This window comes from Capra hircus, chromosome 4 (assembly GCF_001704415.2).
Source record: "Capra hircus breed San Clemente chromosome 4, ASM170441v1, whole genome shotgun sequence".
NCBI classification, from domain to species: domain Eukaryota; kingdom Metazoa; phylum Chordata; class Mammalia; order Artiodactyla; family Bovidae; genus Capra; species Capra hircus.
Genome location: NC_030811.1, coordinates 42,336,232 through 42,363,415, shown reverse-complemented (window position 1 = coordinate 42,363,415; position 27,184 = coordinate 42,336,232). Strand labels below are relative to the sequence as shown.

The window sequence follows — 27,184 nt, the reverse complement described above, 5'->3', positions numbered from 1 at the left end:
GATGTGATCTGCCAAACAGCCAGCTAAAGCACAGGAACTCGGCTCATGTACACTTCCTCTACATTTTTTGAGTGCCTGACCCAGTACATCTTCAGTGGCGTTGTGTAGTATTGTTTTAAATGTTCAGTTTGGTAGGCAAAATGGCAGAGTATTTTTTCACTGATTTGTGTTTTGTTTCTTAGTAAGGCTAAATATATTCTCACTGGTTTAATAATCTTCCACATGTGTGACTCACACCCATCACAGTGTCTGGGACATCATAGGTGCTGGATAAATATATATCAGATGAATAATCAATGGGGAGATGACTCATGTCTTTCCTATTTTTGAAATAGGATTTTACTGCTTTTCTTATTATCACGAAGCACTTTTTACTACTCCTCTCCTATATTTAGGATGTGAAAGTGAAAGTCACTCAGTCATGTACAACTCTGCAACCCCATGGATTATACAGCCCACGGAATTCGCCAGGCCAGAATCCTGGAGTGGGCAGTCTGTCCTTTCTCCAGAGGATCTTCCCAACCCAGGGATCGAACCCAGGTCTCCCACATTGCAGGCGAATTCTTTACCAGCTGAGCCATAAGGGAAGCTCAAGAATACTGGCGTGGGTAGCCTATCCTTTCTCCAGCAGATCTTCACAACCCAGGATTCGAACTGGGTCTCCTGCACTGCAGGTGGATTCTTTACCAAATGAACTATCAAGGGATATTCATCCCTTTTAATAAATATGACAAAATCTATCAATATGTACTTGTTTTTTCATTTTTGTGTTTTTTTTCAAGTTACAGAGTTAAAAATTTTATATTAGCAAATATTTGGATTTCTTTTCCATTGTTATCATTGTTATTTTATGCTTGAAATCACACACTCTTTCCAACTCAAGACAATATTCATCCATATTTTCTTTTGACTTAAGATGTCACATTTAAATTTAACTCAGATCTACTAGGGACTGGTGTATGGCTAAAGGAAGAAAAGTATATTTAGGGTCTTTCAAAGTAGTTAATTTGTTGTGTAATATGTTTTATATTCATATTTGTTTCCACTACTATTATTTACAAATTTTTATTAGGGTCAATTTCTGGGCTATTTATATGGTTTAACTGGTCTTCCATTATATGACTATAGTAAAACCACACTATCTCAATTACTTTATAACATATTAATGTTAAACTGAACAAGTACACTTCTTTCCCCCAAGTTTCTAGGTTATGTTGTTCCATTTATTCTTCTAGATAATTTCTGGACTTGTTTAATGAAATACAAACCATTTGTATGTGTTATATTCACATTAATCTATCTCCTTTAGACTTTAGATTTTAAGCCAACCTGTATAAATGAAAACTGAAAGTTACAGTGAAAAATTTCAGTGGAAAACTGAAGTTACATAAAGGTCATGTTTCCATCCCAGCCAATTGGCAGAGCTCTAATATATCTCAATCTGATGCCCCTTAGTGAGATTTTATATTTTTCTTCAGAATTTCCACCTACTTCTTTTTAAAGCTATCTCTGGGTACTTTATAAATAGAATTTTCTTTCCCTCACATTTTGCAACTTGATATTCCTGGTTTAGATGAAATCTGTTGATATCTATTATACTGATTTTGTGTCCTGATACTTATTACTTAATTTTGAAATTCTAATAATATTTCAGTTGAATCACTGCAGTTTTTTAGTTCAACAATTGGACAGCTTCAAATGTGATCTTAGATTTCTTCTTTTTAATTTTTATGGCATGCCTCTCTTTTGAAAAAATATTTAATTTTTAAAATCATCTATTTGCCTGTACTAGGTCTCAGTTGTAGGACACAGAGTCTTCGATCTTAGCTGCAGCATGTGGGATCTAGTTCCCTGACCAGGGATTGAGCCCAGGCCCCCTGCACTGGGAGCGGGGAGTTTTCGCCACTGAGGGGTGATGGGTTTCTTTGAATATCTATGTTTCTTTTGGTAGATTTTTAGTCAGCCTCCTAAGATGGCTCCCAGAGATCCCCACCCCCTGGTGTTCACATCGTTATGAAGCTCCCTTCCCTCCCCTTCCTCCCAGTCAGAGTAGTCTTGTGGTGGGAATGAGAACGTGAGGCCTCTCAGGCTGTCATAAAGGCACTGCAGCTTCCACCCGGGTCTCCCAGCTCACCTGCTTGAGGGGAAGGCGGCAGCCATGCCGTGATGACGCACAGTGTGAGTACTGCGCCTCTCAAGTTTCGAGCAGGGTAATTCCTCATCGTGGGGGCTGTCCTGCACACTGTAGGGCTCCTGCCATCTATGCAGCAGATGCCAGTAGCAGTCACCCATTGTGAAAACCAAGACGTGCCTTCAAACGTTGCCAGTCACCCCCTAGGCTATCCGCCGCTAACCCCTGCCGAGGATCACTGCTTTGCTCTCTTAGCTATATTAGACCAGCTGTGTATTGTCAGACAGCTTAGATTTTGACCTCACTTTTAAGTGCTTGAGAAATGTCCCAGTGTTCAATGTCTTGGTTATTCTTTAGATTCGTTGCATTCATAGATGGCTGATCTTGCCCTATTTTTTTTAGCTCCCCAAGTATCTTCTCTAGTTTCATCTACTCCTGTAATGAAATTGTCTTCCCAACCCAAATATGTTCCAAACGTATACTTCTTGGAACCCTAAAATATTGTGTATCGTAGGGAAGAGCCAAGAGAGAGCAGTAAGTGGGTGTCCAGGTCTGGAGTTTCAGATGAAGCCTCCTGAAGGAAATGGCATCCACAGCAAGATGGGAGGCTATTTGTAAGGCCTCCTTAGACAACCAGTTTGCCTTTTTGCAATTCTTTTTCTCGGGGCTGGTCTTGATCACTGCCTCCTGTACAATGTCAGGAACCTCTGTCCATTAGTTCTTCATTCCCGGCACAGAGCAACTAAAACCCTTGGAATTTCCTGCATGATGGGAGTGCTTTTGTTATTCACAATGAGCCCCACCCTTCCCTTCAACCATACCGGAATTTATGTTACTGAAGTAACTCTCAGTGGACCCCTTCAGGATGAGGGCTGGTCAGCCAGAAAAACCAAAGATGTGATTGAAGAGTTAAAGTTTCAAATTGCAGTGAGGTGAGAAGGGCTGGAGTTGACCAGTGATTCAATCATCTATGTCTATATAATGAAGCCTCCATAAAAACCCCTAAATGAAGGAGGGAATATATGTACGCATATAGCTGACTCACTTTGCTGTAGAGCAGAAACTAACATAACACCTTAAAGCAACTATACTCCAATTAAGAAAAAAATAAAATAAAACCCTAAATGGCAGTGTTTAAAGAACTTCCAAGATGATTAATAGACCCACATGCCAGGATGGTGGTGTATCTCAATTCCACAGACACTGAGGCTCCTATACTTAGGGACTTTCAGAAACTCATCCTATATACCTCTGGATGTCCACTTTATATCCTTTATGATAAACTGTAGTAACAGATACAGTGTTTTCCAGAGTTCGTAAATCATTCTATCAAATCATCAAATTCCAGGAGAAGAAGTTGTGGGAATCCCAAAATTTACACCTGACTTGGCAAAATTTATAGTTGGTCTGCTGTAGGGTAGCCTGGGAACTCCATTTGCCAGTGGGGTTTAAGGTGGGGGCAGTGAGGTGGGACTGAGGCCTTAGGTTGTAGAGTCTACACTTCTCTAGGAGTTAGTGTTGAATTGAATTGAACTTTTGGACACCCAGTTGGTACTGGAGAATTGGAGAATTGGTATAGGGAAAGCACATGTTCAGTGTCAGACTTTGTGTTAGAATAAAAGACAAGGTGTTTTAATCTTACTAGTGTGAGATTATGAGATTGCCATTTTTGTAGGTCAAAGTAGGATATTGGCAATTATGTGCATTTAATGGCACCCCACTCCAGCACTCTTGCCTGGAAAATCCCATGGACGGAGAAGCCTGGAAGGTTGCAGTCCACGGGGTCGCTGAGGGTCGGACATGACTGAGCGACTTCACTTTCACTCTTCTCTTTCATGCATTGGAGAAGGAAATGGCAACCCACTCCAGTGTTCTTGCCTGGAGAATCCCAGGGACGTGGGAGCCTTTTGGGCTGCTGTCTATGGGGTCACACAGAGTCGGACACGACTGAAGTGACTTAGCAGCAGCAGCAACATATGTTATCTGATATCAGGGTTTCTATCTCATGTGCTTCCTTTCCATGATAAAATCTGTGCCCTTCTCCAAATACATCTTCCCTCAGCTGTCCAGGCACATGGTAGGGTGTCATTTCTGGTCCCTGTGTTTAGGAGGGCCACTGGACCAATAACCATGCAGTAAGTTCACCACTTTCATGCTGAGGTGTTTAAATGACTCTGCAGAACCTTTCTGAGCTCTCCCTCCCTCTGAGATGGCAGGTGGCAACAGTGGAGGTGGTGGCTGTCTATCACCCAGGACCTATAGTGAATACCGTGAGCAGAGCAGAATCGTGGACCAGTAACTGAGTGAGCAAATGTAATATTTGTTTAAGTCACTGAGATTTGGAGGGGTTGTTTGTTACCACACCCACTGTAAGACTCTGATGCTGGGCGGGATTGGGGGCAGGAGGAGAAGGGGACAACAGAGGATGAGATGGCTGGATGGCATCACTGACTCGATGGACGTGAGTCTGAGTGAACTCCGGGAGCTGGTGATGGACAGGGAAGCCTGGCGTGCTGCGATTCATGGGGTCGCAAAGAGTCGGACATGACTGAGCGACTGAACTGAACTGAACTGAACCTGACCTATTTTCTGTCTACTTTGCTTTCCCAGTTTTTTTATTACATGAACGATATAATTTTGCTTCTATGTGCTCGTGTTTTCACGGTAAATAAGAAAAAATGGAGGGGTGAATTGAATATACTAAGTCATTTAATCTAATTACATTCATAAATTTCATGAAGGGAAAGCAGACAGTAGATGCATTCATTTCTTAATAATAGCAAATATTTCTTACTGAAGATAGATGTCCTAAGTAAAGCAAAGAGCAAAATTGTTAGATTTATGCATTTTATCATGTCTTTGTATTTTACAAATGGTTAATAATAAAAAAGAAATGCAAAGTATAGAGAAATATGAGCTTAAACTTTTAAAAATATAATACTAGAAAGAATAAAATAAATCCTAGAGCCTCTTTCTCTTCCTCCCTTCCCTTCCTCCCACCCTCCCTCCTTCCCTAGTGTTTCTTCCTATGTTTTCATTATTGGTAATAGAGCTCAAAGTATTTTAGCAATAGATGATGATATTATTGTACTAGTCTTGACAATAATATTTGCAATTTTCTATAATTCTTTGTGTTTATTAGTAAATTAGTGAAAATCCACACCTGTTTGTCTCTTTGAAGAGGCAGAGATCTTTTTGTTTTTAGATGCTTCAGTGAAATTGCAATTTCCTCTCTGAGGCAAAAAATAATTTTTCTCTCTTTAGAATGTAGAAATTAAATTGTATTGTTTTCTCTTTGTTACATAGGTAAGTAGTATCAGGACTTGCAGAAGAGAAAAGTTATTCAACATCCTACCAGTCTTCAATAACCACCCTTGTCCTTTGGGTATCTAGTCTTTTAAGTGCAACTTATGCATTAAAAGAGTTCTGCAGGTTTTAGGTAACCTGCTTTTTTCCGCAAACATAGAATATGACCGGTGGGGGTGATTCCCTCTGGCCAAGGTCAACTGTGTAAGAGACTGAACTGGGGGTGTGGATGTGAATGTATGGCAGGAGGAACTGGGGGTAGGGAAGTGGGGAGAAGGTCAATGTAAACTATAAACACAGATATTGGTCCTGCTTATTTCCCAGGACTGGAAGCAGTCACTTATCCAGTCTTTTTGCTCTACTTAGAGAAGCTGTGCAGAGGAAACAAAGCAGGAAATCACATTTTTAACTATAAAGTAATTATTTTTAATAGTCTGTTTCCCTTTAGAATGCACATTAACCTCATTACTAGATTGACAGCTCCTTGGAGAAGAAAATGAGGTCTTGTATTTTCATAATGCAGTTCTCATAAAACAACTGCTAACTAATTATACAACTGATCTTTGGACAACATGGATTTGAACTGTGCGTGCCCACTTATATGCAGATTTTAACAGTAAGTATTCCATGATCCATGGTTGGATGAATCCCAGGTGGGGAACTGTGGACACAGAGGAACCTAACAGTAGATGTGGAGGAACCCTCAGAAATAGAGAGCTAACTACAAGTTTTTGACTGCACCCCAACCTCCATATTGTTCAGGAGTCAAGTATAGATTCATTTGGAGACATCATAACATAGGAAACAGGACCCCAGGAAGACTGGGTCTGAAGTCCACCGGAGTATCCTTCACCTCAGTAGTTATGGGCTCCTGGAAAAGGTTCATGACATATTCAAGTCTATTTCCTCATGGGTGAAATGATATTGATACCTTATAGAGTAGGTGATGTGTAGATATTACTCAACGACTGACAGCTATTATTTTCTAACTTGCTTGTAGCTCCAAACATTTGTCAATTTCTTACATTTGTAGATTCTTACTGGTTAATTTGTCCAAGCAAGGAATAAGCAAATAACACTGAAAAATAAAAATCTGCCAGTTACTTGTAACAAGACAGAAGCACTAGTGGTGGGCCCCTCACCATCACAATAAAGATATAATTGATATGGCCAAAACTCATTAAATCTGAGTATTAATTTGCCAATAGCCACTTGTTAAAAAAAAAAAAAAAGTATAGCCCTGGCATGAAAGAAAACACTTTCTGGCTGCTGGTGTGGTTATCCCTCCTGTTTAATTGAAGGTTTCAAGTAATTGGGGTGGAAGTTGTAACCTGTGCCAAGAGTCATATTCCAAGAGTCACAGAGCTGTCAGGTCCTGAGGCCCCACGAGAAGCAGCCAGGACACAAAGGGTTAAGCTGCCTTGCCTGTGGGGCAGAGCTTTCAAGGGTCACTAGAGGGCAGCAAACAGGTGCAGACCAACAACTATAACCAGAAGCCATTCGAGTAAAGGCTGCTCCTTCTGCCCCATCCAGACACCATACCTGGGATGCTATGCAGAGCCCAGCAGCAAAGTTGGTACTCCAGACAAAAGGTTTTTAAGCAGAAAAGACTTCATCTACACCCAAGACAATCTACCTTCTCAATGCCAATAACCCTCAAATATTCATCTCTAGCCCAAACCTCTCTTCTGAGTTCCCTGCCTACACTTCCACATGAATGTCTCTTGTCTCCTGAAATTCATCATCTTTATACTTTCCCACAGACAAGTTGGTCTCATCATCAGGAAGATATTCTCATGAGTCAACTGTCACCTCTTTTCACCTTCACCGATACCACCCAAGTCCATGCCACCACCATTTCTCACTGGAATCACTCCTATGCCCCCTTATTCTCCTCTCAGCTACACTGGTGTGCTTCCGCTTTATCCAGAGTTTAAAGAGTTTTTCATAACACAAATCTGTTTAAATGATCCCTGCTGCTTAAAATTCTTTGAAATATCCCCCTTTTTCTTAGAGTCAAAACAGAAGCCCACGTTGTAACCTGTAATAGCTAGTCTGGCTCCCATCTTTCACGTGATATCTGTGTTCCACCTACTTTGAACCTTTCAGTTTTACCATGTAGCAAGTTTCCTCTTGCCACAGGAATTCTGCACATACCTGGGACATCTTTTCTACTCTTTGCCTACTTAACATCTCATCCTTCAGCTCTTAGCTCAGACGATACTTCCTTGAGGAAGCCTTTCCTGACCCTTCACTAGGTCATTCCCTTTGTTATTTGCCTTAGAGCATGGTATATTCTTCCTCCACACAACCTTTCCCAACTTGAGATCTCTTTTCATTGCCTTCTGACTGTATTCTTGATTAAAAATCAGCCGCAATATTTTTGGCCATTGTTCCCCTGTATGTAATGCCATTTTTCTCCTGTGGATGCTTGCATGACACTTTCCTCTATCTTTGGTTTTCAGAAATTTGTCTGTGATGTGCTTAGGTTCCTTTACAATTTGGAGTTCATTGAAATCTTGGATTTGTAGATTGAAATGTTTCCATAGTATCTGAAAATTTCCAGGTGTTATTTCTTCAAATATATGTTCTGGCCCATTTTTTCTCTCTCTCTTTTCGATTTGGGATTCCAAATACATGTATGTTAGGCCACTTGACAGGTAATTGATGATCTGTAAAGTGTCTCACAATAGTTTTCCCTGTGTCTTAGTTTGAACAGCACTTACTAATGAGTCTTCAGGTTCGCTGATCTTTTCTGTCACCGTTTCTGTTCTTCTGTTAGGCCCACTGCCGCAGACTGCATGTCGTGTTCCCCAAAATTCATATGCTAAAAAACAGTCCTCAGTAGGATGGTATTAGATGAGGCCTTTGGGAGGCAATTAGATCATAAGGGTGAAGTTCTCATAAATGAAATTAGTGCCTTTACAAAAGAGGCCCCAGAGAGATTTCTCATCCTTTCTACCATACATTGTTACCACCATATATGGTAAAACACGGCTGCCTGTGAATCAGGAAGTGGGCTCTCACCGGACATCAAATCTGACCATGGCTTGGTCTTGAACTTCCCAGCCTCCAAAACTGTGAGCCATATATTCCTGTCGTTTATAAGGCACTCATTCTATGGTATTTTTGTCGTAGTAGCCCAAACAGACTAAAATACTCATCTAATCTATTTCAGGTAACTTTACTCTAGAATTTCCATGTGGTTCTTTTTTTTATGGTTCCCATTTCTCTGCTGAAATTCTTCATCTACTCATCCACTGTAGCCATCTTTTTCAGAAAATACTTGAATGTGTTCACAATAGATATTTTAAAATCCTTCTCTTTAGTTCTCATATCTGGTTTATCTATGGACCTGCTTCTACCAATAGATTTTTTGTTGTTGTTGATTTATCACATTTCCTTGCTTTCCTGCATGTTTTGTAATCTTCTAAATTATCTCTTAAACATTATTCATATAAAAACAATGGAACTATTTTTTAAAATTTTTTTCCCACTCGAGTTCCAACTCTTTCCTAATGATCACTTGAGGGGCAAGTGATCATTCATATTTTACTAAGAGCTGAGCTGGCTGCATCTCCCATGGCTAAATGCATGGATTTTCTACCCTAGCTGTCACCCTACAGAAGCCGCTCTCCACCCTCAACAATTCAACTGCTGCCTAGTTCACAAACTTTGCCTCTGCCAGTTCCATCACACACACATACAAATCCTTTTGCCAACAAGTTAGACCAACGCAATGACAAGTCTATGAGCATAGGTTGTTTAATAAGCAAGTAGGATATTTTCAATAATCAGTTCAGTTCAGTTCAGTTGCTCAGTCATGTCCGACTCTTTGCGACCCATGAATCGCAGCATGCCAGGCCTCCCTGAGTTCACCATCACCATCTCCCGGAGTTCACTCAGACTCACGTCCATCGAGTCAGTGATGCCATCCAGCCATCTCATCCTCTGTCATCCCCTTCTCCTCCTGCCCCCAATCCCTCCCAGCATCAAAGTCTTCTCCAATGAGTCAACTCTTCACATGAGGTGGCCAAAGTATTGGAGTTTCAGCTTTAGCATCATGCCTTCCAAAGAAATCCCAGGGCTGATCTCCTTCAGAACGGACTGGTTGGATCTCCTTGCAGTCCAAGGGACTCTCAAGAGTCTTCTCCAACACCACAGTTCAAATGCATCAATTCTTCAGTGCTCAGCATTCTTCACAGTCCAACTCTCACATCCATACATGACCACAGGAAAAACCATAGCCTTGACTAGACAGACCTTAGTCGACAAAGTAATGTCTCTGCTTTTGAATATGCTGTCTAGGTTGGTCATAACTTTCCTTCCAAGGAGTAAGCGTCTTTTAATTTCATGGCTGCAGTCACTATCTGCAGTGATTTTGGAGCCCCCCAAAATAAGGTCTGACACTGTTTCCACTGTTTCCCCATCTATTTCCCATGAAGTGATAGGACCAGATGCCATGATCTTCGTTTTCTGAATGTTGAGCTTTAAGCCAACTTTTTCACTCTCCTCTTTCACTTTCATCAAGAGGCTTTTTAGTTCCTCTTCACTTTCTGCCATAAGGGTGGTGTCATCTGCATATCTGAGGTTATTCATATTTCTCCTGGCAATCTTGATTCCAGCTTGTGTTTCTTCCAGTCCAGCATTTCTCATGATGTACTCTGCATATACGTTAAATAAGCAAGGTGACAATATACAGCCTTGACATACTCCTTTTCCTATTTGGAACCAGTCTGCTGTTCCATGTCCAGTTCTGACTGTTGCTTCCTGACCTGCATATAGGTTTCTCAAGAGGCAGGTCAGGTGGTCTGGTATTCCCATCTCTTTCAGAATTTTCCACAGTTTATTGTGATCCACACAGTCAAAGGCTTTGGCATAGTCAATAAAGCAGAAACAGATGTTTTTCTGGAACTCTCTTGCTTTTTCCATGATCCAGTGGATGTTGGCAATTTGATCTCTGGTTCCTCTGCCTTTTCTATCATACTTGACTCCTATTAGACAAATGGAGTGTTTCAAATTTTCTGGGCCAATACATCAAAAACAGCCTGAATCTGAACTGCCAGTCTATATTCCTATTCAATTATGCTAGTTTAATCCTGTTTTTGAGCTATTCCTGACCAAGATCTACCTGAAAATAAAGTCTATAATTAGTATCTGTATGCCCGCTGAACTTCATATTAAAATGTTATACTAGAAAAGACATGGGATTTGAAGTTAAATGAACCTGAGTTTGAATGCTAGCCCAATGACTTTTTATAGCTGTGATCCTGGCATCTTATTAAGCTTTCTCAGAACCAGTTTCATTACTCATGGATGGAGAAAACAATATCTGCCTCATAGGATTGGGAGGACTAATGAGCATTTAATAAGTAATGAGCACTGAATGAAATCTTGCCATATGCCAGATATTAGGCTAAGTGCTTCATCCATGTTATCTCATTTAAATGTCACAATGTTCTTTGTAGTTCATACTGTTATTATTATTCTCATGTTGATATGAAAAAATCAAGTTTTAAAGAGGCAAAGTCATTTGCCTCAGTCATATAAGTCAGTAGTGGTAAAACAAGGATATAAACCTAAAAAATCTGAAGAAAGAGCCTATAGTTATATTTATTCACCATGCTTAATTTCCTGGAACTTACTGACCTTCAACATAGTGCTTTTACTATTAACAGTTAATATCACTAAAATTAATAATGCAAATAAAGTAACTCTTCATTTAATTGGCTTGGTCTAGATGACCGTGTTTTAGATGTCTTGTTTTCCCATCAACTTACCACTAGAGGTTTGTTGCTAAGCCCCTCTCAGAGTTAGAACTCTGACCTGGATGCCATGCCTCTCACTTAGGGCTCTAACCTGCCCTGCTAATATCAGCCTCCTTACCCATAAGGCAGAGTCCTGCTCAACTGCTTAGAAGAACACTCCCAGAGTGTACCCAAGGACTCATTTTAGTAGATGATACGTTTAAAAAATGCAATACAAATGCTGCATTTCTGAATCTCCCTCTCATCACATACCAAACATTCTGAGAGCCCCTTCAGCTAAGAAATCAGATACAGTTTGTTTGACCTAGGGTTGTCCAGGTTTCCCTGTTTATGTGAACACAGAAGCCTTTTATGGACAACTATTGATAACTCATCTTGGAGTGTTAATATATATATGTCTTCATGTAAACATCGGTGTCCTGTTCCCTTAGATGCTCCCAGCCCTTAAAGCAGAAATTAGTTAAGGCTCACAGATTGCATGAATGATAGAAAGAGAAAGCAAATACCTAGTAGTAATCATTATAACACAAATTGTTAATTGGGAAGGAGAAAAGAGTAGACATTTTTCCTTTTAGTTTCCTGACTCCTCTATCAATTATACTAAAATGTTTAGACTAAGGTTGAAAGCGAAAGTGTTAGTCACTCAGTGTCTGACTCTTTGCGACCCCATGGACTGTAGCCCGCTGGTCTCCTCTGTCTATGGAATTCTCCAGGCAAGAATACTGCAGTGGGTTGCCATTTCCTCTTCCTGACCCAGGGATCAAACCTAGGTCTCCTGCATTACAGGCAGATTATTTACCATCTGAGCCACCAGCCCACCAGACTCAGGTTGAAATGAAGCATAAATGGAACCAAACAAGTGATTCACAATACATTTTCTACACACATTTCTTTCCTTTTTGTGGGGGTGGGGAAGGGAATATATATATTATCTATATACATATCTTTCCTTTGGGGGCCACACAGAGAGGGGAGATAAAGAGGAGGATAATCTTCCTAGGAAACGTTGCTTTTAGTGCAGTGTCTCTTACTGAACTAACCACTCTCTTGGTAGACATTCGGCTAATGCATCACTTATTAATTATTCCAGGATTTGACTGTGATATTACTAATAAGGGGGACTTACTTTGGTGCTCATCTTTTGCTCTTCTCTACTCTTACTAGGTTTGAACCATAATGCTTCCTTTTCACAGTGCTCTGTAGGCCTCTTACTCCACACACAGCTTTATGACACAATAAACTCACCCTTCACATTCACTATTTCGGGTAGCATTATACAGCAAATAAAGTCATTATTCTTTTTCTTGAAAACCCTCAAAATATCGATGAGGGCCTACTATGTTTTGGACCTAGAGTGTGCAAGAACTAGAAGAGCAATTTGCCAGAGAAAAGAGTAAAAATCTATCTGTCTAATAATTGGGGCTGATATGCAAGGTAAGGGCGAATATACTTTGACAATTAAAAAGATGGTTCTAGAAAAGATCAACTAAAAAGAACTGGCTTGTCTTATTTCTATACCTCTTCATATTAAATAATGAGATCATATTTTCTTGGTAGCAGGTGACATCAATTTTTAGAATAAGGAAGACAAATTGTCCTCTCTTACCTAATCAACTACAGTTCGTTTCCATGTCCAAGTAAGCATCCTTTCCTCAGGGACACTTCCTAAATCCCAGTCCAGATAAAGCCCCTCACTTACCTATGCTCACAGAGCTATGTTCTTTGCCTTCATAATACCTATATTGGCTATGATTTGAATGAGTTTCCCCTTTCACTGGACTGAAAGTCTGGAAAGTCATGGCTGGCTTTGCCTACCATTTTATCACCTGCACTCAGCACAGCATCTGGTTCAAAGTAAACATGCCTCAAATATTTATGAATAAACAATATGTTACACAGAACATATTTGTAGAATAAATCTTGCTATAGACAACAGTGATTGAAGCTCTCAAAACAACATAGCGTAGTATCTGAAACAGTACTTGCTTCCTTAACGGTTTTTATTTCTAATCTTTTTCCTTGGAAGTAAGATTCATAATCACAGAAAATTAGCCAATCTTATCACATGGACCACAGCCTTGTTTAACTCAATGAAACTAAGCCATGCTGTGTGGGGCCACCGAAGACGGACGGATCATGGTGGAGAGGTCTGACAGAATGTGGTCCACTGGAGAAAGGAATGGCAAACCACTTCAGTATTCTTGCCTTGAGAAGCCCATGAACAGTATGAAAAGGCAAAATGATAGGATACTGAAAGAGGAACTCCCCAAGTCTGTAGGTGCCCAATATGCTACAGGAAATCAGTGGAGAAATAACTCCAGAAAGAATGAAGGGATGGAGCCAAAGCAAAAACAATACCAGCTGTGGCAGTGACTGGTGATAGAAGCAAGGTCTGATGCTGTAAAGAGCAATATTGCATAGGAACCTGGAATGTCAGGTCCATGAATCAAGGCAAATTGGAAGTGGTCAAACAGGAGATGGCAAGAGTGAATGTCCACATTCTAGGAATCAGCAAACCAAAATGGACTGGAATGGGTGAATTTAACTCAGATGACCATTATATCTATTACTGTGGGCAGGAATCCCTTAGAAGAAATGAAGCAGCCATCATGGTCAACAAAAGAGTCTGAAATGCAGTACTTGGATGCAATCTCAAAAAAGATAGAATGATCTCTGTTCATTTCCTAGGCAAACCATTCAATATCATGGTAATCCAAGGCTATGCCCCAACCAGTAATGCTGAAGAAGCTGAATTTGAATGGTTCTATGAAGACCTACAAGACCTTTTAGAACTAACACTCAAAAAAAGATGCCCTTTTCATTATAGGGGACTGGAATGCAAAAGTAGGAAGTCAAGAAACACCTGGAGTAACAGGCAAATTTGGCGTTGGAGTGCGGAATGAAGCAGGACAAAAGTTAATAGAGTTTTGCCAAAAACACACTGGTCACAGCAAACACCCTCTTCCAACAACATACGAGAAGACTCTACACATGGACATCACCAGATGGTTAACACTGAAATCAGATTGATTATATTCTTTGCAGCCAAAGATGCAAAAGCTCTATACAGTCAGCAAAAACAAGACTGGGAGCTGACTGTGGCTCAGATCATGAACTCCTTACTGTCAAATTCAGACTTAAATTGAAGAAAGTAGGGAAAACCACTAGACCATTCAGGTATGACCTAAATCAAATCCCTTATTATCATACAGTGGAAGTGAGAAATAGATTTAAGGGACTAGATCTGATAGAGCACCTGATAAACTATGGACGACGGAGGTTCATGATATTGTACAGGAGACAGGGATCAAGACCATCCCCATGGAAAAGAAATGCAAAAAAGCAAAATGGCTATCTGAGGAGGCCTTACAAATAGCTGTCAAAAGAAGAGAAGCAAAAAGCAAAGGAGAAGAGGAAAGATATTCTCATTTGAATGCAGAGTTCCAAAGAATAACAAGGAGAGATAAGAAAGCCTTCCTCAGTGATCAGTGCAAAGAAATAGAGGAAAACAATAGAATAGGAAAGGCTAGAGCTCTCTTCAAGAAAATTAGAGAGACCAAGGGAACATCTCATGCAAAGATGGGCTCGATAAAGGACAGAAATGGTATGGACCTAACAGAAGCAGAAGATATTAAGAAGAAGTGGCAAGAATACACAGAAGAACTGTACAAAAAAGATCTTCAGGACCGGGATAATCATGATGGTGTGATCACTCACCTACAGCCAGACATCCGGGCATGTGAAGTCAAGTGGGCCTTAGAAAGCATCACTACGAACAAAGCTAGTGGAGGTGATGGAATTCCAGTTGAATTGTTTCAAATCCTGAAAGATGATGCTGTGAAAGTGCTGCACTCAATATGCCAGCACATTTGGAAAACTCAGCAGTGGCCACAGGACTGGAAAAGGTCAGTTTTCATTCCAATTCCAAAGAAAGGCAATGCCAAAGAATGCTCAAACTACCGCACAATTGCACTCATCTCACATGCTAGTTAAGTAATGCTTAAAATTCTCCAAGCCAGGCTTCAGCAGTACGTAAACCATGAACTTCCAGATGTTCAAGCTGGTTTTAGAAAAGGCAGAGGAACCAGAGATCAAATTGCCAACATCTGCAGGATCATGGAAAAGGCAAGAGAGTTCCAGAAAAACATCTATTTCTGCTTTATTGACTATGCCAAAGCCTTTAACTGTGGGGAGCACAATAGACTGCGGAAAATTCTGAAAGAGATGGGAATACCAGACCACCTGACCTGCCTCTTGAGAAAACTGTATGCAGGTCAGGAAGCAACAATTAGAACTGGACATGGAACCACAGACTGGTTCCAAATAGGAAAAGGACTATGTCAAGGCTGAATATTGTCACCTTGCTTATTTAACTTATATGCAGAGTACATCATGAGAAACGCTGGGCTGGAAGAAACACAAGCTGGAATCAAGATTGCCAGGAGAAATATCAATAACCTCAGATATGCAGATGACACCACCCTTATGGCAGAAAGTGAAGAGGAACTAAAAAGCCTCTTGATAAAAGTGAAAGAGGAGAGTGAAAAAGTTGGCTTAAAGCTCAACATTCAGAAAACGAAGATCATGGCATCTGGTCCCATCACTTCATGGGAAATAGATGGGGAAACAGTGGAAACAGCATCAGACTTTATTTTGGGGGGCTCCAAAATCACTGCAGGTGGTGATTGCAGCCATGAAATTAAAAGACGCTTACTCCTTGGAAGGAAAGTTGTGACCAACCTAGATAGCATATTCAAAAGCAGAGACATTACTTTGCCAAGAAAGGTCCATCTAGTTCAGGCTATGGTTTTTCCAGTGGTCATGTATGGATGTGAGAGTTGGACTGTGAAGAAAGCTGAGTGCTGAAGAATTGATGCTTTTGAACTGTTGTGTTGGAAAAGACTCTTGAGAGTCCCTCGGACTGCAAGGAGATCCAGCCATGTCATCCTAAAGGAGAGCAGTCCTGGGTGTTTATTCGAAGGACTGATGCTAAGGCTGAAACTGCAATACTTGGCCACCTCATGTGAAGAGTTGACTCATTGGAAAAGATCCTGATGCTGGGAGGGATTGGGGGCAGGAGGAGAAGGGGATGACAGAGGATGAGATGGCTGGATGGTATCACTGACTCAATGCACATGAGTTTGGGTGAACTCTGGGAGTTGGTGATAGACAGGGAGGCCTGGCGTGCTGCGATTCATGGGGTTGCGAAGAGTCGGACACGACCTAGCAACTGAACTGAACTGAGGATTCCAGATGAGGAATCAAAACAAATGGGTTAGCAACTTGGATCCCATTGGGCACACATTCAGCTTTCAGCTGGCCTAATTTTTAATCATATAGAGCTGGGGTTCTAATTGTTAATTCATTGTATTGATTTCTAGGACATTGTGCTTCCCATTCTTGACTTGTAATCGGACTTTTCCATACATGTCTGCAATAAAGAAGAAGGAAGTGGGTTACTGAATGGAGTGCACAGAGATGATGTAGGGTAGCCCACTGAGGAAAGTGGTCCCAGAGAAAGTAACTCAATACCCTCATTCCAGTAACACCTCAGGGTCTTAGGGGTATAAGTGACTTTGATGGAGACAAATTTAAACAGCTAACAGTTACAATTGGTTCTGTGGTTTTCAAGGAAGTAGAGTGACTGTTTCTGGCGGGGGGAGGGCCAGTGTCAAAGGAGGAGAGAAATGATGATTTAATGGAAGCAGAGCTGACAGGGGCCTGGCTCCTCACACACTTTCACAAAGCATGTTCCAAGGCAGCTGGGGGTCTGAATCTTTGCTGAAGAAAATGGTGGAGAAGGCAAGGACATTTTTATTGAGTTCCTGTGAATATGATGTCAGCAGATTGCATCCTGACTTAATGCTGATATGTGTGCTTTCTAGTGTATTCTGCTGAACTCTTTGATATAACTTTCCAGTGAGAGTGCTTGAGAGAATCCGTGGAAACGTGCAGACACCTCTGCTACAATATAAGACTGGTGGGCCATGTCACGCTTCTAACATATGCCTAAACTGTGTTATCCTTCACGTAGGTAAGACTATGCTATTACCCTGAGTGGTCATTGGTTTTCCTGTGAAAGAAGGATCCTCTGTGACTGCTCTCCTCAGGTTTGAAAAGACCTGAAGATAAGATGAAATTGGAGACTCACTCAGGAAACAGAGCTATTTCCCAGACAACTGTTAATCTAACCTGTGTAGACTTATTAACAGTCAATCAAGATTTTCCTGGAAAATCCCCCTTAATATGAGCTTTTGGTTGAAAGACGGAAGTTTTTCTACATAGATCCTGGGCCCAAAGACTTGAATCCTATTCCAGGTTGCTCAGGGGGCAGCTCTAAGGAAGTCCCTTGCTTCTCTCAGTCTGTTTCCTCAGTTATCAAATGAGGGTAATTTCCTGTGATAGCTCTGTCCACCTCTTAAGATCAGAGGGAATGTTGTGGATTTTAAAGCACTTGGAAAATTGAAAGTACTAAACAAATGTAAAACAGCGTTATTATAAGTGTGGAGTAAAGCTTGATGCACAACTACCAGCAGTCATAATAAAATAATTGTATTTAATCTGGCAATTTATTTTAATAGGCCTCTATACAGAGGCCTGACTTTCCTGGTAGCTCAGCTGGTAAAGAATCCACTTGCAATGCAGGAGACCCAGGTTCAATTCCTCTTGGGTCAGGAAGATCCCCTGGAGAAGGGAAAGGCTACCCACTCCAGTGTTCTGGCCTGGAGAATTCCACGGACTGTACAGTCCATGGGGTCACAGAGTCAGACATGACTGAGTGACTTTCACTTTATACAGAGGCCCATTATAAATTAAAGCTAATAAAGAATGTAGGTTTGTGTATATCCAGTTGATGTGTAAATGGAGCCTGCATCATTATCGTCATCACTGTTACCACCACCACCTTCATTATCATCAGCATCACCATCATCGTCATTATCATCACTGTTGATGTTGAGCAACTACTATGTCTCAGGCACGAGACAGGACCTTTCCCTTCATGTTACCATTAAATCCACAAGACTGTTCCACTGTTATCCTCATTTGAGAACAAAGGGATTATGATAGGGACAGAGTAAAGGGACAAAGTAGGTGATTAAATAGTTAACCCTACTAGCAGATTGTAAGTAGAAAAAATATGAGAGACCCCTGTAAGTTAATGATTACTCAAAAAAGGTTTGCTTAACCACAAAACCAAACAGGCTTGCTTAGCAACAAAACCACGCAAGGGAAGCATGAGGCATGCTCCTAAACAATAAAACAGTGGTGGCATGAGGCCCATATCCTGCCTAGTGAACCCAGTAATTTAGGACATGCTCTCTGCACATATAAAAAAAAATAATTTGTGGACCTATCCTGACCATGTAGGGACAAAAGAACTCCACTGTCCAACCTGGAGGAGAAGTCAATGATGAAAGCATGACATCCACTCAAGAATGATAAAGGTATTCTCCCCCTCCCCACTTTTCCTTTGATTATAAAACTGTAGCCCAGTGAGTTCTCAGGGCATGGCACCTTCTTGCCCACCCACTTGCAAGCCTCACAAGCATCCTATTCTAATAAATCACTTATCACTTTGCTTCTCACTAAATTCTTTCAGACATAAAGGATTGGAGCTCTTCAGAGCTCCCTGGAATGCCACCTAATGGTTTCAGTTAGAAGCTCCATGAAGCTGCTACTGGTTCCCAAACTCGTTCAGATATCAAAATAACCTGAGGGTTTTTAAAAAATGCAGATGCCTTGGTCTCACAAAAAACCTAAAGCAGGGACTCTATTGATGGAGCCAGAGCAGTTGTGAATTTATTTCCAAGCTCTACAGACGGTTATTTTGAGCAGGTGGATTTGTGAATGACTGAGCTGAGTAACTTCTGCAAGGTCACAAAGCTGGGAGCAAAGCTGGACCCCTAACCAGGCTGGTCCCTCATTCCCATGTCAGTGCTTAACCACTTTTCTGTCTTGCCTGCCTGGAAATAACAATCTACTTAATTTAACAGATGTCTTTTAATGATTTTAATTGGATTTTCCACATCCTACATCCACTGTTACACCATACTGCAAGATTACTTTTCCCTTAATGACCATTTAGATGTTTCAGATGAATGACTTAGCTCCCAAGGATACTTTATACCATGGCCAACTGTTAATAATATGGTGGCATTTACCTGAATATATAACTACCAAAAATTAAGATCACAAAACGTGAGGGTCTGTGTTTGACTGGGGAACTCACAACCAGTGATCAGAGAATATCCATTCAGGGGTTGAAGGAGTTTTTCTTACAAGGGGCTCTTAGTCAAAGTGGATGGGGCCAATGGCTGTGGTGAAAGTATATGCTTTATCAACTTGAAAGTCTATGTGAATTTCCCAGGAATCTTATTAAAAAGCATATATTAATTTAGCATTTCTGGAGTGGGCTTGACAGTCTACATTTCTAAGCTCCCAGCCGATGCTAAAGCTGCTGGGGATCCTAGGCAACTGTAGCCATAGAATGGCTATGGGGAGATCCACCTTCAGAAGAACAAGCACAGCCCTGATGAGTGAGGATTGGACTGCCCCCTCGCAGTGGGAATATTGGGTGGGGCGAAAAATTGCCGAGGACAGTCAGAGGTATCCTTCTGACAGGAGAAAAGGACAGATGGAAGGCACTGCTCAGTAAAGCTCTATTATGTGTTATGGAGTAGGGAAAGGTTATTTGTTTAAGTAAATTTAAGCACTGATTAGAGGGCTTACAAACATATGGTTATGATGGTTAAATACATTGGGAAATATTCTGTGTGAGTGAGTTCTAGGTCAACACTGATTGACCAGCTGGGACAAGGAGAAGGGTGCTGCTGAACATCGAGTTTCTTGGGAGGAGCCCATGAGCCAAAGATCCCATGGCAAAGGCCCTGTCTAGCTCAGCGGACACAGCCTCTTGCAATCGTTGTGGTCACACCCCTACCTGTCAGGTGACGAATGGCATGGTACTGTGAAAAGTCAAACAGAAATGAAATAAACAGTAATTGGAACATGTGCTTTGGCTACTATAATTTGTTTTTCACGTCAGGGGAAGATTTGGTTGATGGATTTGTCTAAGGGACAAAGGATGAAATAATCAGAGAATGGGCCTTCATTTTAATTAGGTGGAACTGTAATGAAACTATAACTCTAAGAACATCTGAGTTATTTAGAACCTGTAACTATCCAGAATGAAAATACACTAGGTGTTGTGAACTGCACTGAGTCTCCTGCTCTTCTGGGTCATGTGAAAGCAATCTGGGACTGAAAAAGACAGGGTTCACTCTTCAACTAGATGGCTTCTCCAACTTAGCCTGGAACTGTGAAAGTCTGGCAGCACCTTGACAGCCCCTGGTAGCTGGCAGAGAGCGTTGAGCCTACCTAAAGTGATTGAAGGGGAAGGAAGGAGGAGAAAGCTCCATGGGCCCATCTAGTTAGGAAGGGTTCTGATACAGGAAACATCACTGCTCTGAACTTGTGGAGGGCTGGCACCAAAACAGGCACCATGGCTGCCTTTAGAGGCCAGTAGGAGGTGAGCTAAGTGGGAACAATGACAATCAGAAGGTCCTAACAGAGACCACATTCAGTTCTTGCCACCTACTGCCAAGCAGAACTGGAGCTCAGGGCTGCAAGAACTTTCGCTTTTTTTCCCAAAAGAAACCAAGATTATTCTGTAAAATTGCCTTTTTTTTTTTTTTTTACAGGTCATCAACAAAATCATATCCAAACAAAAGCCACTGGCAGCTAAATAAAATAACGTCTTTAGGGAGTGTAGAGGTGGTAGTAACCATGGGACTGTATTTTTACGCAAGTTCAGAAACAGCGTGGGTTTTCAGAGATGGAACCCAGAAGTAGGGTGCAGCAGCAGAGAAGGTGAACACGGTGCTCCCAGGCCCTCTCCTCCCCACACATGCTCACCCTGCTCTCTTTCTTCTTAGCCCCTCTCCATTCCGGACAACGTTACAAACTTATTTGTGATGTTTACCTTCTGACAAGCCACTCCCCTCAAGCAGAATGAATTCTTCATGAGGGCAGGGGCTCGTCTGCCTTCTCTTGGTTGTTTCTCCCACATGTCAGCCGTTATCTGGTTCATAGCAGGTGCATAATTAATAGGTGCCCAGTGAATAATAAATGACTGATCCATGACTTGATCTGAAACATCAAAGCCAGGATGAGCTTGTGTTATAAGGCCCTTATGCCAGAATCTGATGTCCAATTTCTAGGAGTTCTTGAGGTTGCTTTGGGTAACTCAGGATAATTCCTACCCAAAAATTTGAAGGAGAATAAAATAAATCCTAAATCCTGGTTCTACTTTGCTAAAAAAAAAATCTGCAAGAGAGAAAGGCAAATACACATCCACTCGTGGTGTATGTTTAGCTGTGAGCATGAAAATCCTGACTTCTTGTTTGAAGCCATATAAAACAAGAACTTTCATTTAGAAAGCAGAGCTGAGTAAACAGACCCAGGACCCGTATCTGCTGACACACGATGCTGTATGGAGAGTGTAGCAGGACATCAGCAATGTTGCGTTCTCTAAGAATTCTGCACACAAATGGGCATGAGGGGATAAAAAGCAATGCTGGGGAACTTCTAGTTCTTGCTGAAAAAGAAAATTCTGGCTCTAAATCTAGCGCTACCCAGCAAGAAGGGCATCTCCTCTGTGGCTGCAAATAAATCCGGCGCTCCTTTGCTCAAACAAAACCACTTATCATACACTACATCGAATAAGCACAGCTCCAAACAGCTAGCCACACATGCATGTTTTTGCCACCTGCTGTCTGCGCAAAATAGCTATGCCATGTGCATGCCCTAGTTTAAACCAATCTTTGAATTTCACACAAAAGCATCCTCCCTCTACCAAGCTCCCTTCCTAAAGCTGAGTGCACAAAAGGATAGAAATACATTTCCTGTTAAGTGAGGGAAAAAAAGAAAGATGTTTAAAGGATAGTCCAGACCTTTTATAAAAGCACTTACTTTGAAAGAACAGGACAGATTATGTATTCAAAACAAGACATCTTCTTTAAAGCAGACGGAGAAGCTGTTCACTGTCCCAGCCTTGCTCTGGGCTTGCAGCTCTGGTCCTGCTGGGGGTAGTTAACAGAAATGGTTGGGCCTGCGTGGCCTGGTCCTCTGGGCCTGCTGCATCAGGATGACGCTCAGAACTGTCATTGGGGCAGGCTGTGAGCAAGTCAGCAGGGCAGTCCTACCTCTGTGCTGAGGCTGCTGCTTTCTAATGAGAAAATACTGGTGGCAGAGCTCTCCCCTCAGGTTCGGGCAGACCCAAGGCACCCCAGATGATCCTAGTTCAAGGCAGGGGAGCACCCATCACCTGTTGGGCAGAGGCAAGCAGACCCTGAAGAAGACATCCCTTGTCAGGTCAGACCCCTTCCAGACACGCTCAAGACTACTGGTCTCCTTGACACAGTTCCTTGACTCTGCCAAGGGCATGACTCAGCTCACCCGTTAGCAATGTGGATCACAGTATTTCTCTCTCCCAGTCCAGGAGTACTGAGTTCAAGGCAGTGACTGGAGAAAGGCTAGAGGGGAGACCATGGTGGTCCCTAACCTGGTGAAGTCGAAAGCTTGTGGCTTCATATGCAGGGAGATTTAGCTACAGTAGTCACTACAGTACCGTGGCTTAGGACTCCAGAAACTGAAGACTATTTGGTGGGGGAGAAGGACAGCAAAGAGGAGGGAAGGGAGAGGGGAGGAGGAGCAGGAGGAAGAGGGGAGAGAAGAGAATCAGAGGAGGAGAAAGAGGATAGAAGTCAGCTTTCTAATTGAGTTTCCAAATCAATAAGTGTAGAGAATTAATGGTATGCTGACTTTCTGTTGGTGTCAAGATGACAAATTGTAGGGTGGAACTGAGGCTTCTGATGATTTTCCATTTATGCCTGGATGACACTGTAACTAAAAAGCCAGACAGAGCTATAGTGGAAATTTAGGGGAGCCAGCTGTGGGCTTCAGACACCCAAGGACTCACACCTGTTTTCTAATTCATTCTAGACATGGAGCTCACCCCTGTGGACACAAAGGGGTGCGGATAAGGTATAGAAGTCTTGGGATCACTTTCAGTTTGAAACATATAACAAGAACACAAAACGTCAGGGAGCCATAGCAATCCTTTATCATACAGTCTGGGGTCAAGAAGAAGCAACAGACCAGGAACACTCCATAACTTAACGGAAGTTGTGAGCAGACACGGGTCTATGGGGTGTGCGGTCAGGAACAGACAGGAAGCTGAGTGGAGCTGAGTCTGCGGCATCCCAGGGCCCTGCCATCTCTGGGAGATCCTGGGCACAGTGTCTCTGGGCCTCACTTTCTGTGTGAGAAGTTTTGAGATCCCTGGAATCTTAAAGGCCTATTCTTCTAAGTCTCTTCACCTAGCACACGCCCTGACTCAGACAGAAACCTAAAAAGCCAGAGTTTGTGCTCTGTTTCTTCCATCCCGCCGCCCCCACCCCAGCCCACCCCCGCCGCCCCCACTACATTAGGCTGTGAATTCCGGCAAAGGATCACATCTTAGCACTGTCTCCCTGTCTCCACCTGCTTCTGATCAAATTCTGAAAAGCCCAGAAAAACTGATTTTCTGAAGTCTCTGGAAGGTGTGGCAGATGAGCTTCTCAGAGAGCCCTTTAAGAAAGGAGTCCACTGCCCAGCTTCCAGGAGGGCATCAGCTAACAACCGCCAACTCCTTCAGGTCCACCTCAGCTTTTGAGATGTGGTCTTCTGAGGGTGCTCTGAGTGACATGAGGGTACCAAGGCCTGGCTGACCCCACCCAATATGGGTGTCTCAAAACAGGCAGGCGTTGCTCCTGAGAGCTCACTGGTCTGGAAAAGACTGTCAGGCTGCAGTCCTGGCCTGATTCTTCTTCCTCTTCTCTTTCAGGCTTTACTTTTCTCATGAACAATCAGCATCTGTATCCTCAGGGACCCAACAAACACAGAGATGCTAATCATTGTAACACACAAGTCATAAGGTTTGTTTGTTTTTCCAAAATGGAGCTTTGAGAGGTTTCAGGAAACCTATCTTTGAGTAAGAAGACCCTCTTTGTAGCATAATGATCTGCCTTGTAGATTCCTTCTCCATTCTCTTATTCACAAACACTTAGTTCCTACCAGTTGTAGCGGTTCTCAGCCAGGGGTGCCTATTAGACCTTTTTAACAGCTAGTAATGCTGCACACTCATTTTGCAACAGGGTGGATTTTCTTTGAACATATTAGGAAGGTGTAGAAAACCTTGGGATCATTTTTGATTTTGAAGATTTAATCAAAAAAGGCAAAAGTTACGGGGCCAGAAGATTTCCTTTATCCTACAGAGTTGGAGACAGGAAGTTTTACAGTGACTTGCAATGGAAACTGGGAATAAAGCAGCTGATTCTGTCCCCTCGGGTTTCGAGTCTCACTGTCACCCAAGAGGTTGTGGTTATGATTGCATTTCATAAACTATGTCCTTTGGGAGAATCAGCTGTGATCGCTGTCTTCTCTTCCTTGTTAATCAAGGAGAGCTCACTCATATAAATGTCAGGGGAGGATGCTCAACTGTTGTGTTTCCTGGATCACTGAATAAAATCCCCTGAGATGATGTGTGTGCCCACTTAACTGTGCTACTAGATTCAGTTTTATTTCAAGGAACAGTTTATATCTGAAAATGCACAGGAGCTGAGATTCCCTAGGACGGGGAAGTCCCCACTTTGCAAGGACATTAGTCTTGGAAAGAGAAAAGCAGGGACATTCTACCAAAATGTTAAATGCACCCAAAGGAACTACCTGATATTTTAAAAAGGCTTCTCAGTATATCTTTACATCCAAAGAGAAAATTCAGAAGTCCGAGCGGGATATAAGCAGATGAGAGTGCCATGCATTGGGAAAAATGCTCTTTTAGCAAAAGTCAAGTGTTCCCCAAATGGGGAAGACTAGGGGTGGGAGTAATCGGGTGAACTTCGAGAAATCAACTCTGACAGCACAACAGACTGGGATTTGCCATAAGAAAAGGACATTTAAAGTCACCACTCTCTGACTGCCCCTGGACATTTAGCAGCACACAACTAGGTCCCAATTTAATGCTTCCTGAATATAACACCGGAGAAGGCAATGGCAACCCACTCCAGTACTCTTGCCTGGAAAATCCCATGGACAGAGGCGCCTGGTAGGCTGCAGTCCATGGGGTCGCTAAGAGTTGGGCAGACTGAACGATTTCACTTTCACTTTTCACTTTCATGCATTGGAGAAGGAAATGGCAACCCACTCCAGTGTTCTTGCCTGGAGAATCCCAGGGATGGAGGAGCCTAGTAGGCTGCCGTCTATGGGGTTGCACAGAGTCGGACATGACTGAAGCAACTTAGCAGCAGCAGTAGCAGAATATAACACACAAAATGCTCATTCTCTAAATGCATTCTTCAAAACTCACTCATTAAGAAAGCACCCCTCTGGGCACTCTGGAAGTGGTACCCTGGGGTAGGATGGAAGAGAAGGGCTGAACTTGAGGCCTGCTTATCCTCCTACAGGCTGGGCACCACCGGGACACTTAAGGAACATCCCCATGTGTTCTTATCCTCGCTGAACAGTTATTTCAGGGATTAGTTGAATCTGCACTTGGATATGTTTAGTACATTTGTGAAGCAGTGTGCAGATGTAAACTTCTATTATTTGTAAACAAAAGCCCCATTTCAAGATTGGCTGAGTGCATGCTCCCAGAGCAGCACCAGGGCCCATGGACAAGGATGCTAGCTCAGAAAGCCTGGATGCATTTGAATCCCTGCTCCTCACTTACCCACTGGGAGACTTAGAGCAGTGACTGAGCCCTCTGTGGCCCAGTTCTCTAGTACATCAATGGTCATATCTACCTCTTCAGATTGTCGTGAGTGGAGAGGAACTCACACAAGAAAAGTATGCAACACAAATGCTGATGCACTGTGCTTATATGCATCTGAGTAAATATGAGCTGTGATTTTTACAAGCAAGGGCTGCTCCCACAAGTCGTAAAACTGTGCAATCCTAGCAGCAGACTTAGAGGGAAGTTTGAGGGTATCTGGAAGAAGGATCCTCTGGGAGAGCCACTAGCTGCTTGAGGTCCACTGCAGTGAGCTGGTAACCTCACAGTGGCTGGTTCCACTCAGAATCAGCAGGAGAAATCATTGCTCTGATCTCCAGGCATGCTCCTCCATGCCCATATCAACTGCAAAGTATTCACCCACACCCCAGCAGAGCTCTGAGCTGTCATTTTAGAAGGAGCATCAGAGTGTTCGCTTCCAGGTACAAATTCACTTGGGACAACCGTACATTCACATCACACAAGAAGAACGCAACATGCAAAGAACATCATCTCAAAATGGATCACAGTCAAATTTGGGGTGAGGGGGAGATGCAGGCAGTGGGGGAGGGGTGGGTGATGGATCTCAAAGGTCAGGGCTGCACTGGAGAGAATTCCTGGGCTGGGGCAACCACAAAGGGCTCCGGGCTGAGGCACATTCCATTATGAGTGGAGTGGTTTATAATGGAATGACATGGATGGGTTCTTATAATCAGAAAAACACACTGACCTTCACACTACACAGGTGCAGCAGCATAATGACCCACCACGTGTATGCGCATCAATTCCTGGGGAAAGTCCAACGAGGTTAACTCAGCGTGTATCCCAAGCAAACAAAATCAGTGACATTCCCCCCATGAAGAATGTTGTGCCCCATCCCCACCAAGAGACCTGGTTTGGGCAACTGACACATACAAGGAAAGATTACATGAGGCTCATACTCATTTTTTAAAAGTTTTTTATGTGGACTATTTTTTAAAAGTCTTTATTGAATTTGTTCCAATACTGCTTCTTTTTAACGTTTTAGGTTTTTGTCTGCAACACCTGTGGGATCTTAGCTCCCCAACCATATTCCTTGCATTGAAAGATGAAGTCTTAACCACTGGACTGCCAGGCAAGTCCTAGATCATACTTATTTCGGAGAAAAAAAAATGGACCAATTATAGCAAG

General features: G+C 42.3%; 1 protein-coding gene across 2 annotated transcripts in view; it reads right to left on the bottom strand.

Annotated features, from left to right (window-relative positions):
* The window catches only part of HECW1 (HECT, C2 and WW domain containing E3 ubiquitin protein ligase 1), a 319,356-nt gene extending 292,549 nt beyond the window's left edge, over positions 1–26,807 (bottom strand). For both annotated transcript variants that reach the window (XM_018047001.1, XM_018047002.1), the window contains exon 1: positions 26,745–26,807. In XM_018047001.1, the coding sequence (XP_017902490.1) occupies positions 26,745–26,771 (27 nt within the window). In that variant the 5' untranslated portion in view covers positions 26,772–26,807. The remainder of the gene's footprint in view (positions 1–26,744) is intronic.